Raw genomic sequence first — 26960 nt, forward strand, 5'->3', positions numbered from 1 at the left:
ACGATAAAACATCTATTTGAAAGGCTGTTGTAGCAGTCTGGCAAAAGATAAGAACTGGGCACAGCGAAAGTTGTGATGTTGTTCTGATGTTATCCAGTTTTCTTCTCTCTCTCACTTTCAGACTAAAGTTTTCCCAAGAAAAGTTTCTGGTCTTTGTATCTTTGAAGGAAGGTTAGAGAACCTGCCTATGTCACTTAATTATTCTAGGTCTTACTTTTCTTATCTGTAAACTAAGTTTCCAAGTTCCTTCCTATTTTAATGTTCTATGGAAATACTTTGCTGCCAGTTGAGAATGTTAACCATCAACACCAACCATGGGTGAAACAAATAATACTTCTGGATTCCTCATTTTTCACTGACTTAAGCTCCTGGGGGGCTACCTGAGTGACTTGGTGGTAGAGAATCCTCCTGCAATGCAGAAGAATCTGGCAGGCAGATTCTTCACCTCTCACCCTCTCACCCATCAGGGTTTCCTGTCCTACCCATAGACTCACCCAGAGCTCACTGTATTTTGTTGCCAGATTTATGTTTTAAAAACACAGATCTAAGCATATCAACCTCCTGATCAAAATTTCAAATTATCCCTTTTATAGTGTTGATCCCGGTTAGGAAGATCCCCTGGAGAAGGAAATGGCAACCCACTCCAGTATTCCTGCCTGGGAAGTCCCATGGACAGAGGAGCCTGGTGGGCTACAGTCCATGGGGTCACAAAAGAGTTGGACACAACTTAGGGACTGAACGACAACAACAAGCTAGTGTGACCTGAGTCTCCAAGTGATTGGGAATATTCTAGACAGTGTACAGTTTTTATTAACTTTATAAAATAACCTTCTATTTAAAAGATACAGACATTTTGTGATGTGAGACCAAATTAAACACAGTACTTAAACACAGTACATGGATTTAAACACAGTGTATCTTATTGTCTTTGTTGTTGTTTTGGAAGTGCAACATGAAATACTGGTTCCCAACTACAGCACCTGTCTCCAGTCCTCTATTTTTAAACTTTTCCCACAGTAATAAGAGTGCCTAAGGATTTATATTCACTAAAAAAGCTGAGCGCGGAAGAATTGATGCTTTTGAACTATAGTGTTGGAGAAGACTCTTGAGAGTCCCTTGGACTGCAAGGAGACCCAACCAGTCCATCCTAAAGGAAATCAGTCCTGAATATTCATTGGAAGGACTGATGCTGAAGTTGAAACTCCAATATTTTGGCCACCCGATGCTAAGAACTGACTCATTTGAAAAGACTCTGATGCTGGGAATGATTGAAGGCGGGAGGAGAAGGAGACGAAGGAGGATGAGATAGTTGGATGGCATCACCAACTCCATGGACATGAGTTTCAGCAAGCACCAGGAGTTGGTTAATGGACAGGGAAGCCTGGCGTGCTGCAGTCCATGGGATCGCAAAGAGTCGGACCCGATTGAGCAACTGAACTGAACTGAACTGAAGAATAGCTGTCTTTATATCTGTATCTCTGAAGGGAGGGTAGAGAAACAACAGAACTAATACACAAAACAGTGTCTGTAATATTTTATTATGATGACACTAGAGTGGTAGCCAAAATGTATCCTCTCTTAGGAATTCATAAAAAGAGACATGACGTGCATTTCTCTTCTATCCAGTTTCAGTTATCTAAGTGCAGCCTAAGTTCTCAGTTCTTATTCTAGATACGCTGTTCAGAATTTAGTTGCACATGAAAAAAGTTTTAAAGCTGTTATTTTGTCCATAATCTCATATGCTCCTATCATAGTTAGCGCCCGAGTTAGTTGATCTCTTAAAGCAGCAGTGGTTACTGACAAGTTGTTCTTTTCCGTTTTCCACTTATCAAGTACTTGGTGGACTCTCTCGCTTAGTGAAACAGTGCTGAAAAAGTTTTAAATAATAATTATTTTAATTATCAGTTAGGAACATTGTTTTAAACTGCAACCTAGATATATAGTTTGCCAGAGTGACTGAATTAACTGGTGAAGACAGTCTACATAAAAATTTAGCATAGAGTTTGACACATAGTACGTGAATATCAGTCCTATGCCAGCCCTTGTTGCCTTGTACAACATTGACAATTCAATTAACATTTGATTCTAAGAGAGATTTACTCAAGACCTCAATATAGTTGTGGCCTATTTACTGTAGACCAGTGCATTACTGCTCCTGCACTACATGCTTTATAACTTGATTTCATGACAACTCTCTGAGGTAAATCTGTTTATTTTACTCATGGAAAATTGAAGCATACAAAAGTTAGAGGACTTATCCAGGGTCACAAAACTAGTTGGGATTTAGAGCCAACCAGTCTATCCTCAGAGTACTTGCTCTCAAACTACTGTAACCATATGGATCTCAAACATATAGTAAACTAAAATCAGTCTTTTATAACAAACAGAGTTCATGTTAATATGAATGTTTCAGAAGCATGTAATATCAGTATGATATAAACCAGAACATGAGAATGGGCTTATACTACAGGTTGTCATTTAAACATACCTCAATGCAGACTTATCACTTTCTGAGAGTGTCAGGTTTAATTTTTGGCACAAAAATTGAAAATGTGTTTCAGTAATATTCTTGGCAACTATCTTGAAGACCTTCGCTAAGATTTTCTCTACAGTGGAACATAAAAGAAAATTTAGGCCATCTGTTTTGAAAAATGTACTCTATTTTGAGTTAATATTATAGCTAGGTTTTTTACTTCTGTGCTCTTAAACAATGTATATATCAAACAAAATTGAAAAATAAGTACAGATATACTAATTGAAATTTGAGAAGATAACAAAATAGAAATTTGAACCACTTAGTCCATTTCTTCTAAATTCTGAATAACCCTAAACATAAATAACATAAATATCAATTTCATATAAAATGTCTATTTAGAAGAATATCATAAGCAACTTCAAAGTGATCATTAAACCCTTTAATTCTTTCAGGATTTGAAACAAAGTTAACTCCTTCCTTCAGTTCTGGCTTTTTAATATGCTTCTTTGGGTATTATCCTGAGAAACCAAGTTTAAAACTACTATAAATATGTTGTACACACACACATATATGCTTGTTTTATATTCACATCATGTATTTAATGAATGTTGGCTTAGACATAATTAGAGTGTTTTTAGTTTAGAAAAAGCTATTAGCTAATATGAACTAGATCCATCGTTCTGTTAACCAGGGTAATTTGAGAATTTTCAAAAACTAGAGATCTGCCACCCCTCTATAATCATCTCAAATATGTTCAGTGCTTTCTGTTTTAAAATATTTATCCATACAATTAATCACTCAGGCTAGATTGTATGTTAATGATATAATTGAAAATCCAGTTTTCTAAGTGAAATTTTAAGGAAGAGACCCCATGTTCCTTGTTAATTGCAGGATAAATATATCTCCCATGATGACTTCCTGTGGTGCCAAGCCTGAAGTGTGATGGCCCCATGGGAATAAAGAAAGGAGATAAATGACTTGAATTCTCTTGTTTTTGCTGACTTTGATTTACTGTCATTGCCTGTTGAACTTTCCCTTCCGTGGGCTAGAACCACATGAACCTTCTATCCTCAGGAACTTGAGTAACAGAATGTTAACAAGGAAGTTCAGTCATGTAACTTTACAACCCTTCTCTAAAGTACTGTAACCTAGCAATCACACAGATCTTTACAAAGGCCTTCAAGCTTTGTTTTACAAAAGTAAACTTACCATTAAATATCCCCTTTTATGATAGCAGAACCAACTTGCATAGGAAGTTAGAGAAAAGAACTACTGTGACTTTTTTGCTTAGGCTCCTTCCATCAATGAGGCCGTCTTCTTGCATAATCTTTAGATAGGTTAACAATACATATTGTGGCTAAGGTAACCATACATATTGTGGCTTACAGAGGACTGTGCATTTTTAGTGACCATCTCAACAGATTAAAGGATTATGATGGTATAAACCTCTTGATTACACAGACAGGGTACATAATAGAATGATTTGGGGGGACAGTTGTATATATTCTCTTTCCCCAAATCTGGATCATTAAATTGATTTAATACTTAAAAACTGCATTAAATTGGAGGACAAAAATCTGGATCTATTCTGAGGATTGACAGTGAGTGGCAAACTCAGAGTCCCAGGAAAAAGCTTAGATGTTGGGAACCCAAACCCAGGGAAAGAATGAGACAGTGAAACTTCCATCCAAAGACTTGGATAAACCAGTCTCCATCTGGTGAAAGAGCATTTAAAGAAACTGGACCCAGTCTCTGAAGTAATCAGAGGAGTACTTAAGAACAGCAGGAATGAAGATTGCCTAAGGATTGCAGACAAGTAATAGTAATGGGCCAAGAACTGATTGCCATCAGTGTAAACCTGATCTGTGAACTGCTTTCAAGGCCAAACACGACTTTTGGAACAACTGCATAATGGTGATATAGTCCAGAACTGATAAAAAAATTCAATATGTAGATTCTCTGAGTCTGGCCACGATCATGATGGCCACAACCTCTTGAAGTGCATCAAGGCTAGTACATGGGGAGCAACTCATCTGTGACTTAAATTTACCTGTTTTTCAATGGTTCAAAATGTAAAGACCTAGATTAAATAATCTGAATTATCAAAATAAACTCCCAGCCTTCAGAAAAGAGAAGATGATAAATACTTTAATGTCCCTGCCAGATTGAAAACTTCTGATTAAAGCAAATTATTTGTTAATATACACATACCAGAAAATGACTTGTAAGCTAGCTAGTCACTCAGTCATTACCTACCATCTCTTTCATCTGCCCTCTGTAGATAGCGTGCAATAGTATACAACTGTTTTCCTTTACAGATTTCCATTGGTGGTCTCAGCAAAGGGTTATCATCAAAATTTATCTCCTTCAGTGAAAAAAGGTTGTAGATACCACTAGGCAGAACTGAAAGATTATTTCCTAGCAGAAAAAAACATAATTGAATTATATCATTTTGTAAAGGAAAACTATGGAGACAAATAACAACCATGTAAAGGACAGGGAGGTCTGGCATGCTGCAGTCCATGGCCACGAAGAGTCGGACACAACATGGCAACTGAACAACAACAATGAAAGGGGGTCTGTTGTGTCCCACTGACGCAGTGCGGAGGAGCCCCATGGACGCAGGGCCGGAGGAGCCCCACGGACGCGGTACGGAGGAGCCCCACAGTGCTGGCAGATCTTAAGTTCTTACTGTTGTCCACTTGCTAGGAGTGAAGAGGAGGACGTATAGAAACAGAGCAAGGATTCTTTTTTCTCATCGAGAATGACAAAATAAGATAGGAGGCTTTCCTCTTGCAATACCAGAATGGACTTTAGAGAGTTAAGTGTGATGGTACTTTTTTTCAGTAATTTTTAAAAATAAACCTCTTGTTTCCAGGAATTTCAATTTACGGAAAAGTTGCAGAAATTGTATGGAGTTCTTGAATACTTTTCATCTAGTTTTAGTTTTCCCTGATGTTATCATCTCACATTATTATGTTACTTTTTTTGGGCCCATCATCCAGTGTGCAGGATCTTCAACCAGGAATTGAACTTGTGCCCTCTACAGTAGAAGCACAGAGTATTAACTACTGGACTACCAGGGAAGTCCCCTCTGTCACATTTTTAAATCCAAGAAGCTAACATTGACACAGTACTATTAAATAGGCTTTGGATGCTTTTGAATTTCATTATATTTCCATCAATGTCCTTTTTCTGTTCCAGTTATCTATTCCAGGATAGCACACTGCATACAGGTATGTTTTCCAGTCCATGAGAATTCCTCAGCCTGTCCTTGTTTCTCAAGATCTTAATGGTTTTGTATAGAACTCGTTAGGAGTTCGAAGAATATTTCCTAATATGAGTTTATCTGATATATTTTTTCATAAATAGACTGGGGTTATGGGTTTTTGGAAAGAACACCACAGAGATTGAGTGCTCTCTTCACCTCAGGGATACCTGACATCCACAAGATATCACTGGCATGTTAACCTTGATCCCTTGGCTAAAATAGTGTCTGCCAGGTTTCTGCAAGGTAATGTTTTTATTTTCTCCTTTCCATACTTTTTTCTTTAGAACGGGATTATAAAGTCTAGTCCATCCTCAAAGAGTGGAGAGTAAGCTCCACTTCCTTAAATGTAATTTTTTCAAAACCATCTTAATCTATTGATAATATAAACTTGACATGAAAAGTAAAACTGTGATTACAGACAAAGAATTTGTAATCACTTCAAGAGGAACTGGCCTAAAGTCTGCCTTTGTGTTATTTGTATATTTTATGGTTATGTTATTTTAGCCAAGAATAAAGGAACCTGGTTCCTTTTAGTGAAGAAAGGTTTTAGAAACCAAGATCTGGGTACTAGGTTGTTTCTTGGAGTATGTGCTGCTTCTGACTCATGTATATTCTCTCTCCCTGATATTACTAGCTCTGGGGAAAACCAGTTTCCATGTCTTAAAGGGGCTGACATGGCAGGGAACTCAATTCTGCTACCAGTAGCCACATAAATAAGTTTTGAAGCAAATCTACTAGCCTTAATCAAGCCTGTCTGTAGTACCAACCGATTGGCTGCCATCTCATACAAGATTCTGAGACACAGCAAGTCAACTAAACACCTTCTGGGTTCCTGACCCTCAGAAACTGTGTGAAATAAATATGTTATTGATTTGAGAAGCTAAATTTTGTGGAAATTTGTCACACATCAACAGATAACCAATATAACAGCTACCAGCTGAAAGTACTGTGAGATCTAAGGAGCTGCCAACTGCAGGAAAGGAGTTTGCATTTTTAATCCAGCAACTTAAGTGCCTGATGAAGCAACAATAGCAACCAGAACAAATGTCAACTTTCTTTGGAGAAAGATAGAATTGATGATAGACTTCAGGATTCAAAACAGAGAAACAAGAAAGTGTGGCTCACTCCCAGGAGAAAAAAACTGACTCAATTATTGTAGTTAACAATAAAAGAATTTTATTGTTAAAGCAGCTAATACAATGAAGTTTAAGAATATAAAGAAAGATAGTCTCAAATGAATGAAAAAATGGGAAATCTTGGAGGAGAACTATAAACTATGAAAAGAAAAATGGCAGTTCTAGAACTGAAAAATTTAGTATCTGAAATTAAAAGTTAATCCGACAGATGTAACAGACTAGAGATCATAGACAAGTCAGTAAACTTGAAGGCAGATCAGTATGAGATGCTTAAAAGCTGTGTGTGTACACACACACAGTTTTAGGGATTTGTAAGACAATACGTAAAGGTAATTGGAATCTTACAAAGAGAAGAGAGAAAATGAAGCAGAAAAAATTTTTGAAGAAATAGGTTAAAAATCCCCAATTTAGTAAATATTCAGACCAGAAACAGCAAAATCTAAGCAGTATAAATAAACATGAAAACCACACCTTTAATGAATATCACAGCAAGTTCAGAGTAATCCTCTCAAAAAATCAGGTCCTCCACTGAATCAATCAAAAGTTGGAAAGCAATGACAGAATCAGCTTTTTCATAGTTCTGGCATTTACTCCAGGATTTTACAGTTAGTTGGACCCTGTTCCAGGAAGAAAACGGCAGAAGAGTTTTGGTAAGAGAGCACTGAGACTTTTCTCCCTGCCACTCTCCACTTCCAGGGCAGCAGCAGTCAGAGAGGGCAGGGGCGGCCTGCATTCCTGGTACAGCGTACTGGTATCAGAAAGCCAACATAGACTTTGTTCTTTGAATACTGTGCTTTTACATTTTGACCTGTCTGCTGATCTTCTGACGGACTGGCACAGAGGATGACCTTTGTTTTGCTCCCCCAGCTCAGACTGGAGCAGCCTCCCTGGTGGCAGTTGTTGTCCCGTGTAAAGACATACACTGTCTGTCTCCCCCTCCCCCACAAGGGGGGGGGGGGCAAAGAACAGCAGACAAAGAAAGCAGCAGACAAATTGAAAAGCCCAGGCAGGAGAAGGCTGAGGAGGAAGTTTCTTGGGGGAATTAGGGCTCAGAAGGGCCACAGTATATTCTGGGGGAAATGGAATGCAATAAGCATATTCAAAACTGGACACCTGCCCAGAAGAAAACTGAGAGAATCCTAGGCCTGCACCTGAGGTGGATTTCTGGGCTTCCTACAGTCAGGAAACGACTAAGACAGAGTTGTAGGTGGCCTGGCTTAGTGTTAACGTGCCCCAGCTTAGGGCTAAACTGCAAAGACTGGGAAAGTCGTATTTTTTTTTATGTCTCTGGGTATTGAAGGACAGAAGCTATCCATACAAATACTAACCAAAGAGCTGGGGTGGTTTTAGTAATATCAGATAACAAAGACTTTAAGTCAATAACTGTTATAGAAGACAAAGGACAGTATATATTGATAAGAGGATCATTACATCAAGAAGATATAACAATTAGAAGTATGTACAAACCAAACAACAGAGCCCCAAAACATACTGGGCAAATTCTAATAGGATTGAAGGGAAAATCTGGTGGTTTTACATTAATAAATGGAAGCTTTAATACTTCACTTTCAGTAATGGATAGAACATTTAGACAAAAAGTCATTTAGGGGACTTGAACAGCACTATAAAGCAATTAAACCCAATAGATATACATATAACATTCCAACAGCAGAATACACATTTTTCTCAAGTACACATAGAACATTCTCCATGATAGACTATGTATTAAGGCACAAGACAAGTCTCATTAAGATCAATTCAAAAAAAGCCAAATAGTATATCTATTCTGACCACAGTGGAATGACACTACCAAAAATAATGGAAGGAAAACTGGAAAATTTACTAATTTAAGCAGCATGCCAAATTTAAGCTACCACTGTGTCAAAGATGGAATCAAAAAGGAAATTATAAAACGCAAAGATAAAATGAAAACACAATAACCAAAAATTATAGATGCAGCAGAAACAGTGCTGAAGATGAAATCTATAGCTGAAAATACCAACACTAAAAAGAATGTAATTACTTTATATATAAATTAACTAGAAAAATATAAGTAAATTAACCCAAAACTATCAGGAGGAGGATGAAATACAGATTGCAAGCATGTTCAGTCAATCAGTTGTCCAATTCTTTGCAACCCCATGGACTGTAGCCCCCCAGGCTCGTCTGTCCATGGAATTTTCCAGGCAAGTATACTAAAGTGGGTTACTATTTCCTACTCCATGGAATCTTCTTGACCCGGAGATTAAACCCACATCTCCTGCATCTCCTGTATTGGCAAGCGGATCCTTTACCACTGAGCCACTTGGGAATTTTTAGAGCAGATATAAATGAAATAGAGAATCAATAGAATCAACAAAACCAAAAGCTGGTTCTTTGAAAAGATCAACAAAATTGATAAACCTTTAGTTCAATGGACTAAGGAAAAAGAAAGATTCAAATTACCAAAATCAGAAATGAAAGTAGAAACATTACTACTGATTCTATAGAAGTAAAAGATTATAGAGCACTAGGACCATTATTATACCAGCAAACTGGATAATCTAGAGGAAATGGACAAATACCTAGAAACACAAAACCTGCCAAGACTGTATCATGGAGAAAGACGGAAAATCTGAATAGATCTATGGCTAGAAAGAAGACAGAAGCAGTAATCAAATATCCTCCAACAAAGAAGAACCCTACACCTTGTGGCTTCACTGGTGAATTCTACCAAATATTTAAAGAACATCTAATGCCAATCCTCAACTCTTCCAAAAAATTGAAGAGGACAGAACACTTCATAACTCATTTCATGAAGCTGCCATTACTCTGATACCAAAGCCAGAAAAAGACACTTCAGGAAATGAAAACTACAGATCAATATCCTTTTTGCACAAATCCTCAAAAAAATAAGAGCAAATGAAATCTAACAAAATATTAAAAGGATTATACACCATTGCGAGGTGGGATTTATCTTGAAATGCAAGGATGATATGATATAAGAAAATCAATCAGTGTAACGTGATATTAAGAGAAAAAAGCTCATGATTCTTTCAATGATACAGAAAAGTCATTTAACAATTCATTCAATTGTTCATCATTCAATACCATTTTGTTATTAAAAACAATCATATTTGTGTGTTTTTCTAATACTAGTCCTTCAAAATACATGAATAAAATTGATAATTAAAGCAAAAATCATACAAATTCCACAGTCCTACTTGTAGATTTTAATGCCTCTCCAAAGCAACTAATACAAGACAGTATACCAATAAAGACAGAATATTCCAACAAGATTATCAACCAGTACTTATATGATATTTAAAAAACACTGTACCTAACACTTGCAGAATATACTTTTTTAGAGTGTGTGGTATGATTATCAAGGATGGAAAAAATGGGTAGAAAAAAGATACACCACTAGAAGTACAGTGGTTACTTCTAGTTTGGTGGTGGTGGTTTAGTTGCGAAGTCATTTCTGACTCTGCAACCGCATGGATGGTAGCCTGCCAGCCTCCTCTGTCCATGAGATTTCCCAGGCAAGAATACTGGAGTGGGTTGACATTTCTTTCTCCAGGGGATCTTTCCTACCCGGGATTGAACCTGCATCTCCTGCATTGGCAGTGGATTCTTTACCAGTGAGCCACCTGCCCCTACTTCTAGTCTGCGGAGAAGTACAAAAGAAGTTTTGATTCTTAACAGTCAAAAATATCTCAAGTATATATGTATCTCCTCTTATGGCTGATTCATGTTGAGGTTTGACAGAAAACAACAAAGTTCTGTAAAGCAATTATCCTTCAATAAATAAGTTAATTAAAAAAAAGAATGAAAAAAATCTCAAGTAAATAATTCCTTATAGCTGAGAGTAAGCATATAGGTGGTTTTTTCTGTAAGCTTGAAATACTTTATAATAAAAATTAAGAAATATACTAGTCTAGCTTTGAGAATTCTGATATTTTTAGAATGACTTACTTTTGTTCTTGCAATTGAAGTGATTTACTTTGTAAAACACTGTAAGATGTTAGATTACTATAGGGTGTAGAAGTGGGTTCAGGGTACCCAGCAGGAAAGGAAAATAGAGAAAATGCTGACCTAAGGTTGTGTGTGGAGAGGGAGAGTGAGGTCAGGTTCACAAAGGGAAGAAATACTGAATGATTAGGTATAGGCAGAGAAGACAGAAAAGAAATGAAAATATGTTCAGGTTCCCCAGCTAGGTCATAGCCTCTTTCAGGGAAGGAACTGGACTTCAGGCTTTGCTCTCATTTTCTGTATGTGCAATAGCCATTTCCTTCTAATGGGCACTTAATACATGGTGTTGATTGCTTGCCATTCTGTCTTGGCAGCAAAATTTGCAACCTAGAAACTAAAACTCAACTTATTGATAATCCTTATTGATTATACTTGACACTCACCACTCAAGTTTAGCTGTTGGAGAGCATTTAAAGATAGAAAAGATGGTGGCAGATATCTTATTTGATTGTTTTTTGCGTTTAGACTAACCAGACTTCTCAGTTTCCCTATATTTGTTGGCATCTCTCTGATTGCATTATTTGAGATATCAAGTCCTTTAAGTTTAGTCATATTAGACAGCTCTTCTGGAAGTCTTGTTAGCTGTAACAAAAGTTAAACAATTATATTTTTAATAAATATTTATATGATGAAAACTTTTTCTGAAATAAAAGGGAAGGAGAGATTTTTTTGTTTGTTTCAAAAAAGGAGATATTTTCACTATGTCGCAAAGTCCTTGTGATTCCCTTCCTTAATAAAACCCACAACAAATTGTGTAACATCCAAATATCTCCCCAGTCTGACCAATGCTACCTATTCAACCCTGTGGCTTATTAACTACTTTTTTCACTCTCCCAACACTTGATGTTCAGTGCACCTTATCCCTTCTGTCCCTAAAGCTTACCCTGCTTTGATTTCTTCTCCCTGAAGTCTTTCTAAACTATTCTCTTCCATATTTGATCTCTTTCCTCCTACTCTCATCAACAGAGCTTTTTATTAATCCCTTGTGTATGTATTCTCCTTAGATTTTTAAATGACATAATGTATGTTTTATAGTTTTTTAATACATGTTCCCAATCATAATACATTTTGAGTAAGTGTTCAGTAAACTCCTTTGTAATAGACACACACAGTTTAGCAATGTAGCTTCAAATGAAAATTCCTAGTACAAAAAGTATTGCAAAGTAACAGGAATTAAAATACTCTGCTAAGGCAAAGAAGAAATACGCATCTTCAGAAAAAATAAGGTCATCACAAGTGACTTCTGAAATAGAGGAAGTCCTGTGAGTGCAAAAAAGTGTTTTGAATATGTGGGCCCCTCAAAAATAATCAGACAACAAAGTAAATACTGCATATTAAGCTCAGTGTTCTTCCATGTATAAAAGAAGCATAATAGATGATCCTAACTTCAGGGAGATTAGAATTCAGTTTGGGAACAAAATGTATGTGTGTGCATGCTCAGTCACTTCAGTTGTGTCCGACTCTTTGCAATCCTGTGGACCCTTTGCAACCCTGTAGCCTGATATTCAGCTCCTCTGTCCATGGGATTCTCCAGGCAAGAATACTGGAGTGGGTTGCCATGCCCTCCTCCAGGGGACCTTCCTGACTCAGGAACCAAACCCGCGTCGCTTCTCCTGCATTGGCAGGTGGGTTCTTTACCACTAGTGCCACTTGGGAAGCCCAAAATATACACATATGAAACAGAGATCAGCACTAATCAATAAGTAATTCAGTGCCAATATAATGTTTACGATAATATAGAGAGAGAATTTAGGGAATGTATATCAGCATAAATGAGAACAAAAAAGAAGCTTCATGTAACAGGTGGGACTCAAATGGCTTTTTGAGAATGAATAGGAGTTACAGGACACTTCAGGCAAGACAAATATCATGCATAAAAATGGCCAGTGAAAAGCTGACAAGTAAAGAGGTGATAGGAAGCAGAAGGAGATATATTTAGAGAAGGAATATGGAACCAGCCTCTGGCAAGACTTGAAATCTGGTCCTGTTGGGAGGAATCTGATCAACACAAATAGCTAGGTCTACAATTTGACAATCCTTCAAACAAATATTCTTTAACAACTTGCTCAGCATTTCTTCGAGGAAGTGCCTCAGAACTGTGTGATGAGAGAGCTACTCTGAAAGGAAAATTTTTGTTGGGCATCCTTCACTCAGCAAAATAAAAGCCCTGTAATTAACCTTATTCCTGTTCTTCAGATGACTGTTCAGTGAATATATGCTGTTTATAGACTAATCTTTTGAGTATATTACCTTCACCCCAAGAGGGTTATCAAAGTGATCTTTCCAATGATAGAGGATATTCCTATTGAGAGGAGTTTTGATACATTTTTCTCATTTGGTGACCTTCAAATTGATGTTTTAATGACATGGAATGGTGTCTTTGGCAACCATCCACCCATCCAAGGAATCTAGATTCCTAAGAATGGCCCTGTGAAATGAAGGCTGGTAGTTTGATGAGTCCTGAGAAAAGGAAGGTGACGGAATCAAAGAGAATAGCAGAAGTTTCCCAGAGTAGTCTAGGCATGAACTGAGCAATAAGCATGGACCAGGATGGAGCCAGTGACATGGGAAAATCAGAGAGAGGATCCAAGAGCTTTTTCAGGGGAAAAATGGAATTGCTTTGGTGTAAGGTTCAGTATGACTGGTGATGGTTCCATGATTTCTAGATCGGCAGGTCTGAAGAAAGTGGCATCACAAACAGAAATGGGGAAATTTTGAAGGGAGTTGCATTAGAAAGAAAGGTGGGTTTGATTTTGAAGTTACATTGAGTTTGAGACAATAGAAGAATAGAACAGAGAATATCCAGGGAATCTGTGGTACTAGCTCACTGGTGAAAGATTAGCTCCAGATATGTGGATCTGAGAGTTATGTGCATGCTGAGGTCTAGGAAGCAGTTAATAGAAAAGAGAAAATTAAAGACACAACTTTGTAGATTTCCATAGGAAGATATAGGAAGAGAAAGTGAGAGGATTATAAATCAGCCAAGGAATTAGTTGATGATTATAGTACAGAACTAAAACGTGTCTTTTAGTATAAGAGAAACTTTTAAAACATAACATGTATTATTATTCATTCCATCTACTTAAGCAAGTATTTTCTGGAGTAGTCTTTCTGGAAAATGTATATATAGCTGCTGCTGCTGCTGCTGCTAAGTCACTTCAGTCGTGTCCGACTCTGTGCAACCCCATAGATGGCAGCCCACCAGGCTCCCCCATCCCTGGGGTTCTCCAGGCAAGAACACTGGAGTGGGTTGCCATTTCCTTCTCCAGTATATACAGCAGATAGGTTTAAAATGTCAAATAACTTTGGGAAATGTGGGTTAAATAGAGACAAACCAATCTCTTTGTGCAGGACATTGGAGAGCTTTTAATATGCTGAATCCATTGTGATTATCTAAGAGCCCAGTGCTTCACAAAGCTCATGGGCCTAGTATTTTTTAGTAACAGACTCTGGGAAATCTTGGGCTTCCCTTCTGGCTCAGACGGTAAAGAATTTGCCTGGAATCTTCCAGGAGACCCAGGTTTGATGCCTGGGTCGGGAAGATCCCCTGGAGGAGGAGCTGGCAACCCACTCCCGTATTCTTGCCTCAACAGAGGAGCAAGAATTCCATGGATGGAGGAGCCTGGCGGGCTCTAGTCCATGAGGTTGCAAAGAGTTGGACACATAACACATACTAGGAAATCTTGCTGTCCATAATAGTCCCTTGTGACTTGTGTGACTTGTGAAAGTCGCTCAGTTGTGTCTGACTCTTTGTGACCTCATGGACTATACAGTCCATGTAATTCTCCAGCCCAGAATACTGGAGTGGGGTAGCCTTTACCTTCTCCAGGGGATCTTCCCAACCCAGGGATCAAACCCAGGTCTCCTGCACTGCAGGCGAATTCTTTACCAGCTGAGCCACAAGGGAAGCCCAAGAATACTGGAGTGGGTAGCCTATGCCTTCTCCAGATAATAGTCCCAGCCTCTCAAATTAATTTGACTGTGGTGGTCAAATTAAAGATAGCTAGGTAATAGCTGTGTCCTTTTCACTTGTTTCCTGAGATCTTAATATATAAATAAAATTCTTTGATTTTTAAAAAATATTTCCATAAAATTCAGTCAGTGTTGAGTAAACTGAAATGCTGTAAGAACATTTATACCCATTGATCTAGCAGTTCTTTAGGGGAAATTCCATAGGGAAATAGTAAAATATGAAAAGGCTACATTTATGAAGAAGTTCATCATAGCATTATTTATGATAAAAATTAAAACATCATAGAATGCTTAACAACAGGATTAGTTACACATATCATGCATTGGTTATAATAATTATTGGGAAGATTATGTTATGGGTAAATTTGTATATGTTAAGTGAAAATGGAAGACTTTAAAATTGAGTATACAGTATTTCTACAATTGCTTATAAAATCATATAAATAAGAACAAGCAAGAGTAAAAGTAAGTTAGAACTTCCCTGATGGCTCAGATGGTAAAGCGTCTGCCTACAATGCAGGAGACCTGGGTTCAATCCCTGGGTTGGGAAGATCCCCTGGAGAAGGAAATGGCAATCCACTCCAGTACTATTGCCTGGAAAATCCCATGGACAGAGGAGCCTGGTAGGCTACAGTCCATGGGGTCGCAAAGAGTCGGACACAACTGAGCGACTTCACTTTCACTTTCAAAAGTAAGTTGTATCAACATACGTCCAGTAGTTATATTGTGATGGTATGCTTCCGGAATTTATTTTTACTTCTTTTTTGTCAATTTTCCAAATTTTCAGTAATGTGCTTATGTTACATCTTTAAGTTAAGTGAAAATAAATCTATAAATTTGTCACCTTTAATTACTTGGTATTTCATTTTAGTGAAATGTTTTCCTGTTAAACTCTTGTGTTGAAAAGTTTATTTGTAAGCCATGTTTGAGGTTAAAAAATAAAATATTCCAGCTAAATTAAACACACAAACACTGCAGCGTAGATTCTGATCCCCTCAGCCCTCCCTTCCTCACTAAGCCCAAGCTGTCTCTTACCTTTTTCCCATTTATCTGGCTTATATTCAGTTCTTCCAGTGATTGAAGGTGGCAAAGTTCAACAGGAAAATATATAAATTGATTGTTTGAGATGTTTAATTTCTGGATTCCTTTTAAGTTACAGATCTCTGAAGGTATAGTCTGTATTTGGTTTTCTGAAAGATCAAGTACTCGCAAATTGTCTAAAGTACACACTTCTGTGGGGAAAGTTTCCAACTTATTATAGCATAAAATAAGAACATGGAGTGATACCATGTTGGAAATAGATGGTGGAATTTTCCTTATTTTGTTTTTACCAAGATCCAGGTATTCAAGATTAATAAGAGAACATAAGTGCTCAGAAAATAAAAGGAGTTTGTTTTCATTAAATTCTAAATGAAGCAGTTGTTTATTGAAAGATATGTCTACAGGTATTTCTGAAATATAATTTCCGTTTAAACTCAAATAATAAAGAGAATCTAAAGCACACAAACCTAGTGGAAAATCCATTATTTTATTATAACTCAATTCAACTTTAGCTATGTTTTTGCAGCTTTTTATTTCAATGGGAAAATCTGTGATAAAATTTCCTGAAAATTCGAGGCTGAACATATTATTAAGATGTGAAATATATTCAGGTATTTTCACTAGATAGTTTCTGTTTATATGGAGTTTTCTTAAATTTTTAAGCTTATGGATGTTCTTAGGAAGTTCTGTTAATTTATTATCACTAAGACTAAGGCATTCCAACACTGCACAGTGGGAAATGTTCTCTGGCATGTCTTTCAATAAATTTTTATCAAGTATTAGAATCCTAAGTTCCTTAAAATTCTCAATTTTGTTTGAAATAACTTCCAATTTATTGTCTGTCAGTTGGAGTTCTTTCATTTTGAGCAATAAAAAAATTTCCACAGCCAAAAAGGTAAGTTTATTGTGATCCAGTAAAAGTTTTTCTAAATTTTTAAGCTCCTTAATTTCTTTTGGCAAACTGTTTATCAGGTTTCCAGTAAGATTTAGTGAAATTAACTTGGGAATGAAGCACAAAGCTTTAGGAAATATTGTTAACTGATTATATTCCAGATTAAGAGCCCTCAAGTTTTTCAAACTAGACAGGGCATCCGGTATATGTCTTAACTTATTTTTAGCCAAATTTAAAATTTCCAAGTTTTTAAGACTTTCCAAGCCAGAAGGAAAATCCTCAATGCAATTGTTATTTAAAAATAGTTCCTTGATATTCCCAAGCTGTGATATTTCTTTAGGTATATGTGATATTTGGTTGTAACTGACATTTAATAGTTTTAAATTATGAAGGAACTGAATTTCAGATGGAAGTGTTGATAGCCCATTTTTTTGTATGGATAGAATTTCAAGTCCTAGCATATCCCTTGAGTCTGCTCCTTTAAAATTTTTGATTTCATTCTCATCTAAATACAGATATTTTACATATTTGACTTTTAAAATGTCCTTAGGGAATTCTTGTAAACCCTTGGCTTTGAGGTTAATTGTAAAGTTATCTGATGGTAAGCCAGATCCTTCCTGATTTTCTTCAGAGAGTTGTGGACTAATTTTTCCTAATGTTTCATGAGATAGGGAGTCAACAAAAGCCTGATATTCAGCCCTCATCTCAGTTTCTGATAATGATGAACTTTGTGAAATTCCAGTTTTTGACTGCAGGCTGTCATACGTAGTAATTGTTTCAGAAAATTGGAGACTTTTCCTTTGTTCTTCATTTTTCTTAGACTTACTTCCAGAGGAAGATGTTGATGTATCATCATGTATAGCTAATGTGTTTTTTCTAGGATGTGTTTCATAAATTTGGTTGGACGATGTCTCATCAGAATCTTCCTTTAACAAGTTTGATGTTTCTTTAGTAAGTCCAGATTCCTCCACTGACCGTGATCTAGATTCTTTTCTATATTGACTAATGATATCCTCTAGCTCTTCTGAAGTACGCTTCTTTTCAGACATCTTATTTGTGGGTATGTTTTATACCAATACAAGATTGTAACTCAGTTATAATTTTCATGTTTAATTTTTTTCCTTTGACCCTACAAAACAAATGTTGATGTTAAGAGATATAATAAAGATGTTAAAGTTACAAAAGAATTTTAATACAATAATTTTTATTCTATAATGAATAATTTCATAATCATTAAAAACATTTATAATTAACTAACATATATAATTACTGGCTAAAGACAGTTTGATTGGATGCATTTATCACATGATGCTCTTAAAATCACATTAAGATTATAGAAAGGAATAAAAATATCAAAGAAAATGAGAAAGGACACATAAGGCAATCAAAGAACTCAAGTTTTTGGAAGACAGGGTGTAGCCAGTGACTCCCTCATGCCACATGTAGAGACTTTCAGTCTTTTGTGGGTTTGTTTACATATGGTAGATTTACATCTGGTATTGAAGTATCTTGTCCCAACAAATTCTTGTGTATGACAGTTCTCCAATAGGTGAAAGTAAAATGTCTTAAGGAAGGGGGGATGCTTTCAGTAAAAGTAAACTAGAGGTAAAACAACCTTTTCAAGAATTAATGTCTGACTTTAAGTCTTTTGTGTAACTCTTGAGGAACCTCCACAGCTAGGGAGCAACCTCCTCAAGAGGTCTGAATTTGATCTCTGTAGGTCCCTCCTTCAAGTTTATGGGTTTTAACAACCCAATCTGCATCCCCAGGGTTGGTAGCTGCTACTTATATTTATTGTCTCTGTTGCTGCAGTCTCACCTTTATCTTTTCAGCACTCCAATACTTGTCTACACAACTCCCTACATTAACAAATTGTTATTATTATTATTAATTGAAATATGGTTGATTTATAGTATTGTGTTAGTTTCAGGTATACAGCAAAGTGATTCAGTAATATTTTTGCAGATTATTTTCTACTATAGGTTATTACAAGACATTGAATATAGTTCCCTGTGTGATGCAGTAAATCCACGTTGCTTATCTATTTTATGTATAGTACTTTGTATCTGTTAGTCCCATACTCCTCTAATTTATTTCCCTCTGCCACCTTTCCCCTTTGGTAAGCATAACCATAAGTTTGTTTTTTGATGCCTGTGAGTCTATTTCTGTTTTGTATATATATATTCATTTGTATTTTTTTTTAGATTCCACATGTAAGTGATACCATATAATACTTGTCTTTATCTGACTTGCTTCTCTAAGAATAATATTCTCTTGGTCCATCGTGTTTCTGCAAATGGCAATATTTCATTCTTTCTGATGGCTAAATATTATTCCATCATACACACAACACACCACATCTTAAGGGAGTCATCTGTTGATGAGTTCCATGTCTTGGCTATTGTAAATAGTGCTTCCATGAACATTGGAGTGTGTGTATCTTTTTAATTAGAGTTTTCATCTTTTCCAGATATATACCCAGGAGTGGAATTGCTGGACTATGTGCTAGCTATCTTTTTAAGACACCTCCATACTGTTTTCCATAGTGGCTGCACCAATTTACCTTCCCACCAACCGTGTATAGGGTTTCCTTTTCTCCACACCCCCTCCAGCATTTATTTTTTGTAGACGATGGCCATTTTGACTAATGTGAAGTGCTACCTCATTGTGGTTTTGACTTGCATTTCTCTAATAGTTAGAGATGTTGAGCATTTTTTATGCATCTGTATGTCTCCTCTGAATAAATGTCTATTTAGGTTTTCTGGGGGGTTTTTTTGTTTTTTGTTTTTTGTTTTGGTTTGGTTGTTTTCCTCAATGTTGAGTTATATTAGCTGTTTTTATATTTTGGATATTAATCCTTTGTTGCATTATTCAAAAATCTTTTCTCCCATTCCTTATGTTGCCTTTTCATTTTGTTGGTGGTTTCTTAAATGCTTTACAAAAGCTCTAAGTTTGATTAGGTCCTGTTTGTTTATTTTTGCTTTTATTTCTTTTGCCTTGGGAGACTGATCTAAGAAAATATTACTATGATTTATGTCAGGATGTCTTGTCCATATTTTGTTCTAGGAATTTTATGGAATCATGTCTTATATTTAGTTCCTTAAACCACTGTGAGTTTATTTTTGTGTGTGGTGTGAGACAGTGTCCTAATTTCATTGATTTACTTGTAGTTGTCCAGTTTTCCCAACATCACTTGTTAAGAGTGTCTTCTATCCTTTGTATATTCTTATCTCCTTTGTTGTAGATGGGTGTGTGAGTTTGTCCCTGGTCTCTTTATTCTGCTCCATTGATCCATATGTCTGTTTTTGTGTCAGTACTGTGCTGTTTGGATTACTGTATATTTGTAGTATAGTCTGAAGTCTTGAAGGGTTATGCCTCCAACTTTGTTCTTTTTCCTCAGGATTGCTTTGGCAATTCTAGGTCTTCTGTGGGTCCATATAAAATTTAGGATTATTTATTATAGTTTGTGGGAAATGTCATGCATATATTGATAGGGATTCCATTAAATCTGTAGATTGCATTGTATGGCCATTTTAACAGTATTAATTCTTCCAATCCAAGAGCATAGGGTATCTCTTGATTTCATTGACTCACCTTCAATTTTCTTATCAATGTTTTGTACTTTTCATTGTGTAAATCTTTTCCATTCTTGGGTAAGTTTATTCTTAGGTATTTCTTAAGTTACTTTTAAACAGGATTTTTTTTAAACTTTCCCTTTCTGGCATTTCCTTGTCAGTGTAAAGAAGTGCAACAGATTTATATATATTAATCTTATATTCTGCTACCTTGCTGAATTCGTGGATTAGTTCTAATAATTTTTATATGGATATTTTAGGGTTCTGTGTATAGATTATCAAACTACCGCACAATTGCACTCATCTCACACGCTAGTAAAGTAATGCTCAAAATTCTCCAAGCCAGGCTTCAGCAATACGTGAACCGTGAACTTCCTGATGTTCAAGCTGGTTTTAGAAAAGGCAGCGGAACCAGAGATCAAATTGCCAACATCCGCTAAATCATGGAAAAAGCAAGAGAGTTCCAGAAAAACATCTATTTCTACTTTATTGACTATGCCAAAGCCTTTGACTGCGTGGATCACTACAATCTGTGGAAAATTCTGAAAGAGATGGGAATACCAGACCACCTGATCTGCCTCTTGAGAAATTTGCATGCAGGTCAGGAAGCAACAGTTAGAACTGGACATGGAACAACAGACTGGTTCCAAATAGGAAAAGGAGTACGTCAAGGCTGTATATTGTCACCCTGCTTATTTAACTTATATGCAGAGTACATCATGAGAAACACTGGGCTGGAAGAAGCACAAGCTGTAATCAAGATTGCCAGGAGAAATATCAATAACCTCAGATATGCAGATGACACCACCCTTATGGCAGACAGTGAAGAGGAACTAAAAAGCCTCTTGATGAAAGTGAAGGTGGAGAGTGAAAAAGTTGGCTTAAAGCTCAACATTCAGAAAACGAAGATCACGGCATCTAGTCCCATCACTTTATGGGAAATAGATGGGGAAACAGTGGAAAGAGTGTCAGACTTTATTTTTCTGGGCTCCAAAATCACTACAGATGGTGACTGCAGCCATGATATTAAAATACGCTTACTCCTTGGAAGGAAAGTTATGACCAGCCTAGATAGCATATCCAAAAGCAGAGACATTACTTTGCCAACAAAGGTTCATCTAGTCAAGGCTATGGTTTTTCCTGTGGTCATGTATGTATGTGAGAGTTGGACTGTGAAGAAGGCTGAGCACCGAAGAATTGATGCTTTTGAACTGTGGTGTTGGAGAGGACTCTTGAGAGTCCCTTGGACTGCAAGCAGATCCAACCAGTCCATTCTGAAGGAGATCATCCCTGGGATTTCTTTGGAAGGAATGATGCTAAAGCTGAAACTCCAGTACTTTGGCCACCTCAGGCGAAGAGTTGACTCATTGGAAAAGACTCTGATGCTGGGAGGGATTGGGGGCAAGAGGAGAAGGGGACGCCAAAGGATGAGATGGCTGCAGGGCATCACTGACTCTATGGACGTGAGTCTGAGTGAACTCCGGGAGTTGGTGATGGACAGGGAGGCCTGGCGTGCTGCGATTCATGGGGTCGCAGAGTCGGACACGACTGAGCAACTGATCTGATCTGATCTCTGATATAGATTATCATGACACCTGGAAATAGTGACAGTTTTACCTCTTCATTTACAATTTGTATGCCTTTTATTTCTTTTTCATGCCTGATTGCTGTGGCTAGGACTTCTAATACTATAATGAATAGAAGTGGTGAGAGTGGCTATCCTGTCTAGTTTCTGAATTTAGTAGAAAGGCTTTCAGCTTTTCACCATTGAATATTATGTTGACTGTGGGTTTTTCACAAATGGCTTTTATTATTTGAGATATGTTCCTCTCTACCCACTTTGGTAAGAGTTTTTATCATGAATGGATACTGAATTTTGTCAAATGCTTTTTCTGCATCTGTTGAGATGATCGTATGGTTTTTGTCTTTTCTTCTGTTGGTGGTGGTGTATCAACTGATTGATTTACATATGCTGAACTATCCTTGTGACCCTGGAATGAATCTAACTTGATCATGGTGTACAATCCTTTTTTTGTGGTGTTGGATTCAGTTTCCTAGTATTTGTTGGTAATTTTTGCATCTATAGTCATCAAATATAAGGACCTGTAATTTTCTTTTTTGTTATGTCTTTGTCTGGTTTTGGCATAGGGTAATAGTGACTTCATGGAATGAATTTCCCTCCTTTTCAGTTTTTTGGAATAATTTGTGAAGGATCAGTGTAAGATCTTTGTATGTTTGGTAGAATTCTAAGTGAAGCTGTTCAGTCCTGACTTTTGTTTGCACAGAATTTTATTATGGATCATGTTTTACTTCTAGTGATTGGTCTGTTCAAATTATCTGCTTCTTTTGACCCAGTTTTGGCAAGCTATGTGTTTCTAGAAATGGGGCCATTTCATCTAGGTTTCCTACCATATAACTATTCTTAATGTTATTATTATTATTATTTTGTATTTCTGTGGTATCAGTTGTTATTTCTCCTAATTTCTTATTTTGTTGAATTTGGGTTCCCTCTCTTTTCTTCTTGGTAAACCATTCAATATCACAGTAATCCAAGTCTATGCCCTGACCAGTAACGCTGAAGAAGCTGAAGTTGAACAGTTCTATGAAGACCTACAAGACCTTCTAGAACTAACACCCCCAAAAAATGTCCTTTTCTTTATAGGGGACTGGAATGCAAAAGTAGGAAGTCAAGAAACACCTGGAGTAACATGCAAATTTGGCCTTGGAGTACAGAATGAAGCAGGGCAAAGGCTAATAGAGTTCTGCCAAGAGAATGCTCTGGTCATAGTGAACACCCTCTTCCAACAACAAAAGAGAAGACTCTACACATGGACATCACCAGATGGTCAACACTGAAATCAGATTGATTATATTATTTGCAGCCAAAGATGGAGAAGCTCTATACAGTCGGAAAAAACAAGACCAGAAGTTGACTGTGGCTCAGATCATGAACTCCTTATTGCCAAATTCAGACTTAACTTGAAGAAAGTAGGGGAAACCACTAGACCATTCAGGTATGACCTAAATCAAATCCCTTATGATTATACATTGGAAGTGGGAAATAGATTTAAGGGACTAGATCTGATAGAAAGAGTGCCTGATGAACTATGGACGGAGGTTTGTGACATTATATAGGAGACAGGGCTCAAGACCATCCCCAAAAGGAAATGTAAAAAAGCAAAATGGCTCTCTGAGGAGGCCTTACAAATAGCTGTGAAAAGAAGAGAAACAAAAAACAAAGGAGAAAACAAAATATATACCCATTTGAGTGCAGAGTTCCAAGGAATAGCAAGGATAGATAAGAAATCCTTCCTCAATGATCAGTGCAAACAAATAGAGGAAAATAATAGAATGGGAAAGACTGGCGATCTCTTCAAGAAAATTAGAGATACCAAGGAAACATTTCATGCAAAGATGGGCTCAATAAAGGACAGAAATGGTATAGACCTAACAGAAGCAGAAGATATTAAGAAGAGGTGGCAAGAATACACAGAAGAGCTATACAGAAAAAGGTCTTCAAAACTCAGATAATCACAATGGTGTGATTGCTCATACTCACCTAGAGCCAGACATCCTGGAATGTGAAGTCAAGCGGGCCTTAGGAAGAATCACTACAAACAAAACTAGTGGAGGTGATGGAATTCCAGTTGAACTATTTCAAATCCTGAAAGATGATTTTGTTAAAGTGCTGCACTCAATATGTCAGCAAATTTGGAAAACTCAGCAGTGGCCACAGGACTGGAAAAGGTCAGTTTTCATTCCAATCCCAAAGAAAGGCAATGCCAAAGAATGCTCAAACTACCGCACAATTGCACTCATCTCACATGCTAGTAAAGTAATGCTCAAAATTCTCCAAGCCAGGCTTCAGCAATATGTGAACTGTGAACTTCCAGATGTTCAAGCTGGTTTTAGAAAAGGCAGAGGAACAAGAGATCAAATTGCCAACATCTGCTGGATCATGGAAAAGCAAGAAAAACATCTATTTCTGCTTTATTGACTATGCCAAAGCCTTTGACTGTGTGGATCACAATAAACTATGGAAAATTCTGAAAGAGATGGGAATATCAGACCACCTGACCTGCCTCTTGAGAAACCTGTATGCAGGTCAGGAAGCCACAGTTAGAACTGGACATGTAATAACAGACTGGTTCCAAATAGGAAAAAGGAGTACGTCAAGGCTGTATATTGTCACCCTGCTTATTTAACTTATATGCAGACTACATCATGAGAAACGCTGGGCTGGATGAAGCACAAGCTGAAATCAAGATTGCGGGGAGAAATGTCAATAACCTCAGATACGCAGATGACACCACTGTTGTGGCAGAAAGTGAAGAAGAACTAAAGAGCTTCTTGATGAAAGTGAAAGAAGAGAGTGAAAAAGTTGGTGTAAAGCTCAACATTCGGAAAACTAAGATCATGGCAAATAGATGGGGAAACTGGAAACAGTGGCTGACTTTATTTTTCTGGGCTCCAAAATCACTGCAGATGGTGACTGCAGCCATGAAATTAAAAGATGCTTACTACTTAGAAGCAAAGTTATGACCAACCTAGACAGCATATTAAAAAGCAGACATTACTTTGTCCACAAAGGTCCGCCTAGTCAAGGCTATGGTTTTTCCAGTGGTCATGTATGGATGTGAGAGCTGGACTATAAAGAAAGCTGAGCACCGAAGAACTGATGCTTTTGAACTGTGGTGTTGGAGAAGACCCTTGAGAGTCCCTTGGACTGCAAGAAGATCCAACCAGTCCATCCTAAAGGAGATCAGTCCTGGGTGTTCATTGGAAGGACTGATGATGAAGCTGAACCTCCAATACTTTGGCCACCTGAGGTGAAGAGCTGACATTTGAAAAGACCCTGATGCTGGGAAAGGTTGAGGGCAGGAGGAGCAGGGGACGACTGAGGATGATGTGGCTGGATGGCATCACTGACTCGATGGACATGGGTTTGGGTAAACTACGGGAGTTGGTGATGGACAGTGAGGCCTGGTGTGCTGCAGTTCATGGGGTCACAAAGAGTCGGACGTGACTGCTCGACTGAACTCAACTGAACTGAAGCCTGACTAGAAGTTTGTAAATTTTTTAATTTTTAAACACACACACACACAGACAGAAATGCGTCTTCGTATTATTGATTTTCTCTATTGTTTTTTCAATCTCCATTTTAATTATTTCACCTATGATCTTTATTATTTCCTTCCTCCTTCTGCATTTGTGTTTTGTTTGTTCTTCTTTGTATAATTCTTTTAGGTCATTGGTGAAATGGTTTATTTGAGAGTTTTCTTATTTCTTGAGGTAGACTTGTATCACTATGAACTCCCCTCTTAGAACTGCTTTTGCTGTATCTCAGAGATTTTTGTAAGGTTGTAGTTTCATTTTTTTTTTTTTTTTTTTGTCTCAAGGTATTTTCTGATTTCTTCTTTGATTTCATTGTTGACCCATTGTTTTTTTAGTAAAATGTTGTTTAGTTTTCATGCATTCATTCTTTTCCCATTTTTCTTTCTGTGGTTGATTTCTAGTATCATGCCATTGTGATCAGAAAAGATGCTTAAAATAATTTCTATCCTCTTTAATGTGTTGGGACTTGTTTTGTGACCTAGTGTGTGGTCCATTTGGAGAAGGCAATGGCACCCCACTCCGGTACTTTTGCCTGGAAAATCCCATGGATGGAGGAGCCTGGTAGGCTGCAGTCCATGGGGTCGCTAAGAGTCGGACATGACTGAGCGACTTCGTTTTCACTTTTCACTTTCATACATTGGAGAAGGAAATGGCAACCCACTCCAGTGTTCTTGCCTGGAGAATCCCAGGGACTGGGGAGCCTGGTGGCTGCCGTCTATGGGGTCACACAGAGTCGGACATGACTGAAGTGACTTAGCATAGCATAGCATGTGGTCCATTCTAGACAATGTTTCATGTGCATTTGGAAAGAATGTGTATTCACTTTTTTTGGTATATAGTGTCCTATAGATATTAATAAGTTGGAGAAGGAAATGGCAACTCACTCCAGTGTTCTTACCTGGAGAATCCCAGGGACAGGGGAGCCTGGTGGGCTGCCGTCTCGGGTCACACAGAGTCGGATACGACTGAAGTGACTTAGCAGCAGCAGCATAGATATTAATTAAGTCCAACTGGTCTGTTGTATCATTTAGGACCTCTGTTGCCTTCTTGACTTTTTTGTCCAGATGATCTGTCCATTAATGTTGGTGGTGTGCTATTGTTTTCTCCCTTTATGTCTGTTAGCATTTGCTTTATATATTTATGTGTTCCTATATTGAATGCATATATGTCAATGAGTGTAATATCCTCTTGTTTTATTGATCCATTTATCATTATATAATATCCTTATTTATCTTTCTTTATGACTTTTGTTTTAAACTCTATTTTGTTTGATTTGAGTATTGCTACCTCTGCTTTCTTATAATTTCTATTTGCTTTGCATGAAACATATTTTCCCATTCCCTCACTTTTATTCTGTGTGTGTCTTTCACCCTGAAGTGAGAGTCTTGTTGGTGGCATATTGTAGATTCTTATTTCTTTAATCCAATCTGCTACTGTATGTCATTTGATTGGAGCACTTATTCCATTGTCA

General features: G+C 37.2%; 1 protein-coding gene across 1 annotated transcript; it reads right to left on the bottom strand.

Moving 5' to 3' along the window:
• Positions 1 to 1680: 1680 nt before the first annotated feature.
• On the bottom strand, positions 1681 to 17898 carry LRRD1 (leucine rich repeats and death domain containing 1). The gene is made up of 5 exons (XM_055589698.1): positions 15902 to 17898; positions 11278 to 11476; positions 4733 to 4894; positions 2489 to 2606; positions 1681 to 1867 (listed from the first exon to the last, which is right to left on the bottom strand). The coding sequence occupies exons 1-5, from the start codon at positions 17846 to 17848 to the stop codon at positions 1681 to 1683; spliced, it is 2613 nt and encodes an 870-aa protein (XP_055445673.1). The 5' UTR covers positions 17849 to 17898.
• Positions 17899 to 26960: the final 9062 nt, after the last annotated feature.

The sequence above is a fragment of the Bubalus kerabau genome, chromosome 8 (genome assembly GCF_029407905.1).
Source record: "Bubalus kerabau isolate K-KA32 ecotype Philippines breed swamp buffalo chromosome 8, PCC_UOA_SB_1v2, whole genome shotgun sequence".
NCBI lineage: Eukaryota > Metazoa > Chordata > Mammalia > Artiodactyla > Bovidae > Bubalus > Bubalus kerabau.

What these genes read in the sequence shown, in the direction of transcription:
- LRRD1 (XM_055589698.1), bottom strand. Translation starts at nt 17,848, where the DNA reads ATGTCTGAAAAGAAGCGTACTTCAGAAGAGCTAGAGGATATCATTAGT. An exon ending in CCAACAGCTAAACTTGAGTG is followed by an intron (nt 4,895 to 11,277) that starts GTGAGTGTCAAG and finishes TTTTTCTGCTAG; the next exon opens with GAAATAATCTTTCAGTTCTG. An exon ending in AGTGATAAGTCTGCATTGAG is followed by an intron (nt 1,868 to 2,488) that starts GTATGTTTAAAT and finishes AAACTTTTTCAG; the next exon opens with CACTGTTTCACTAAGCGAGA.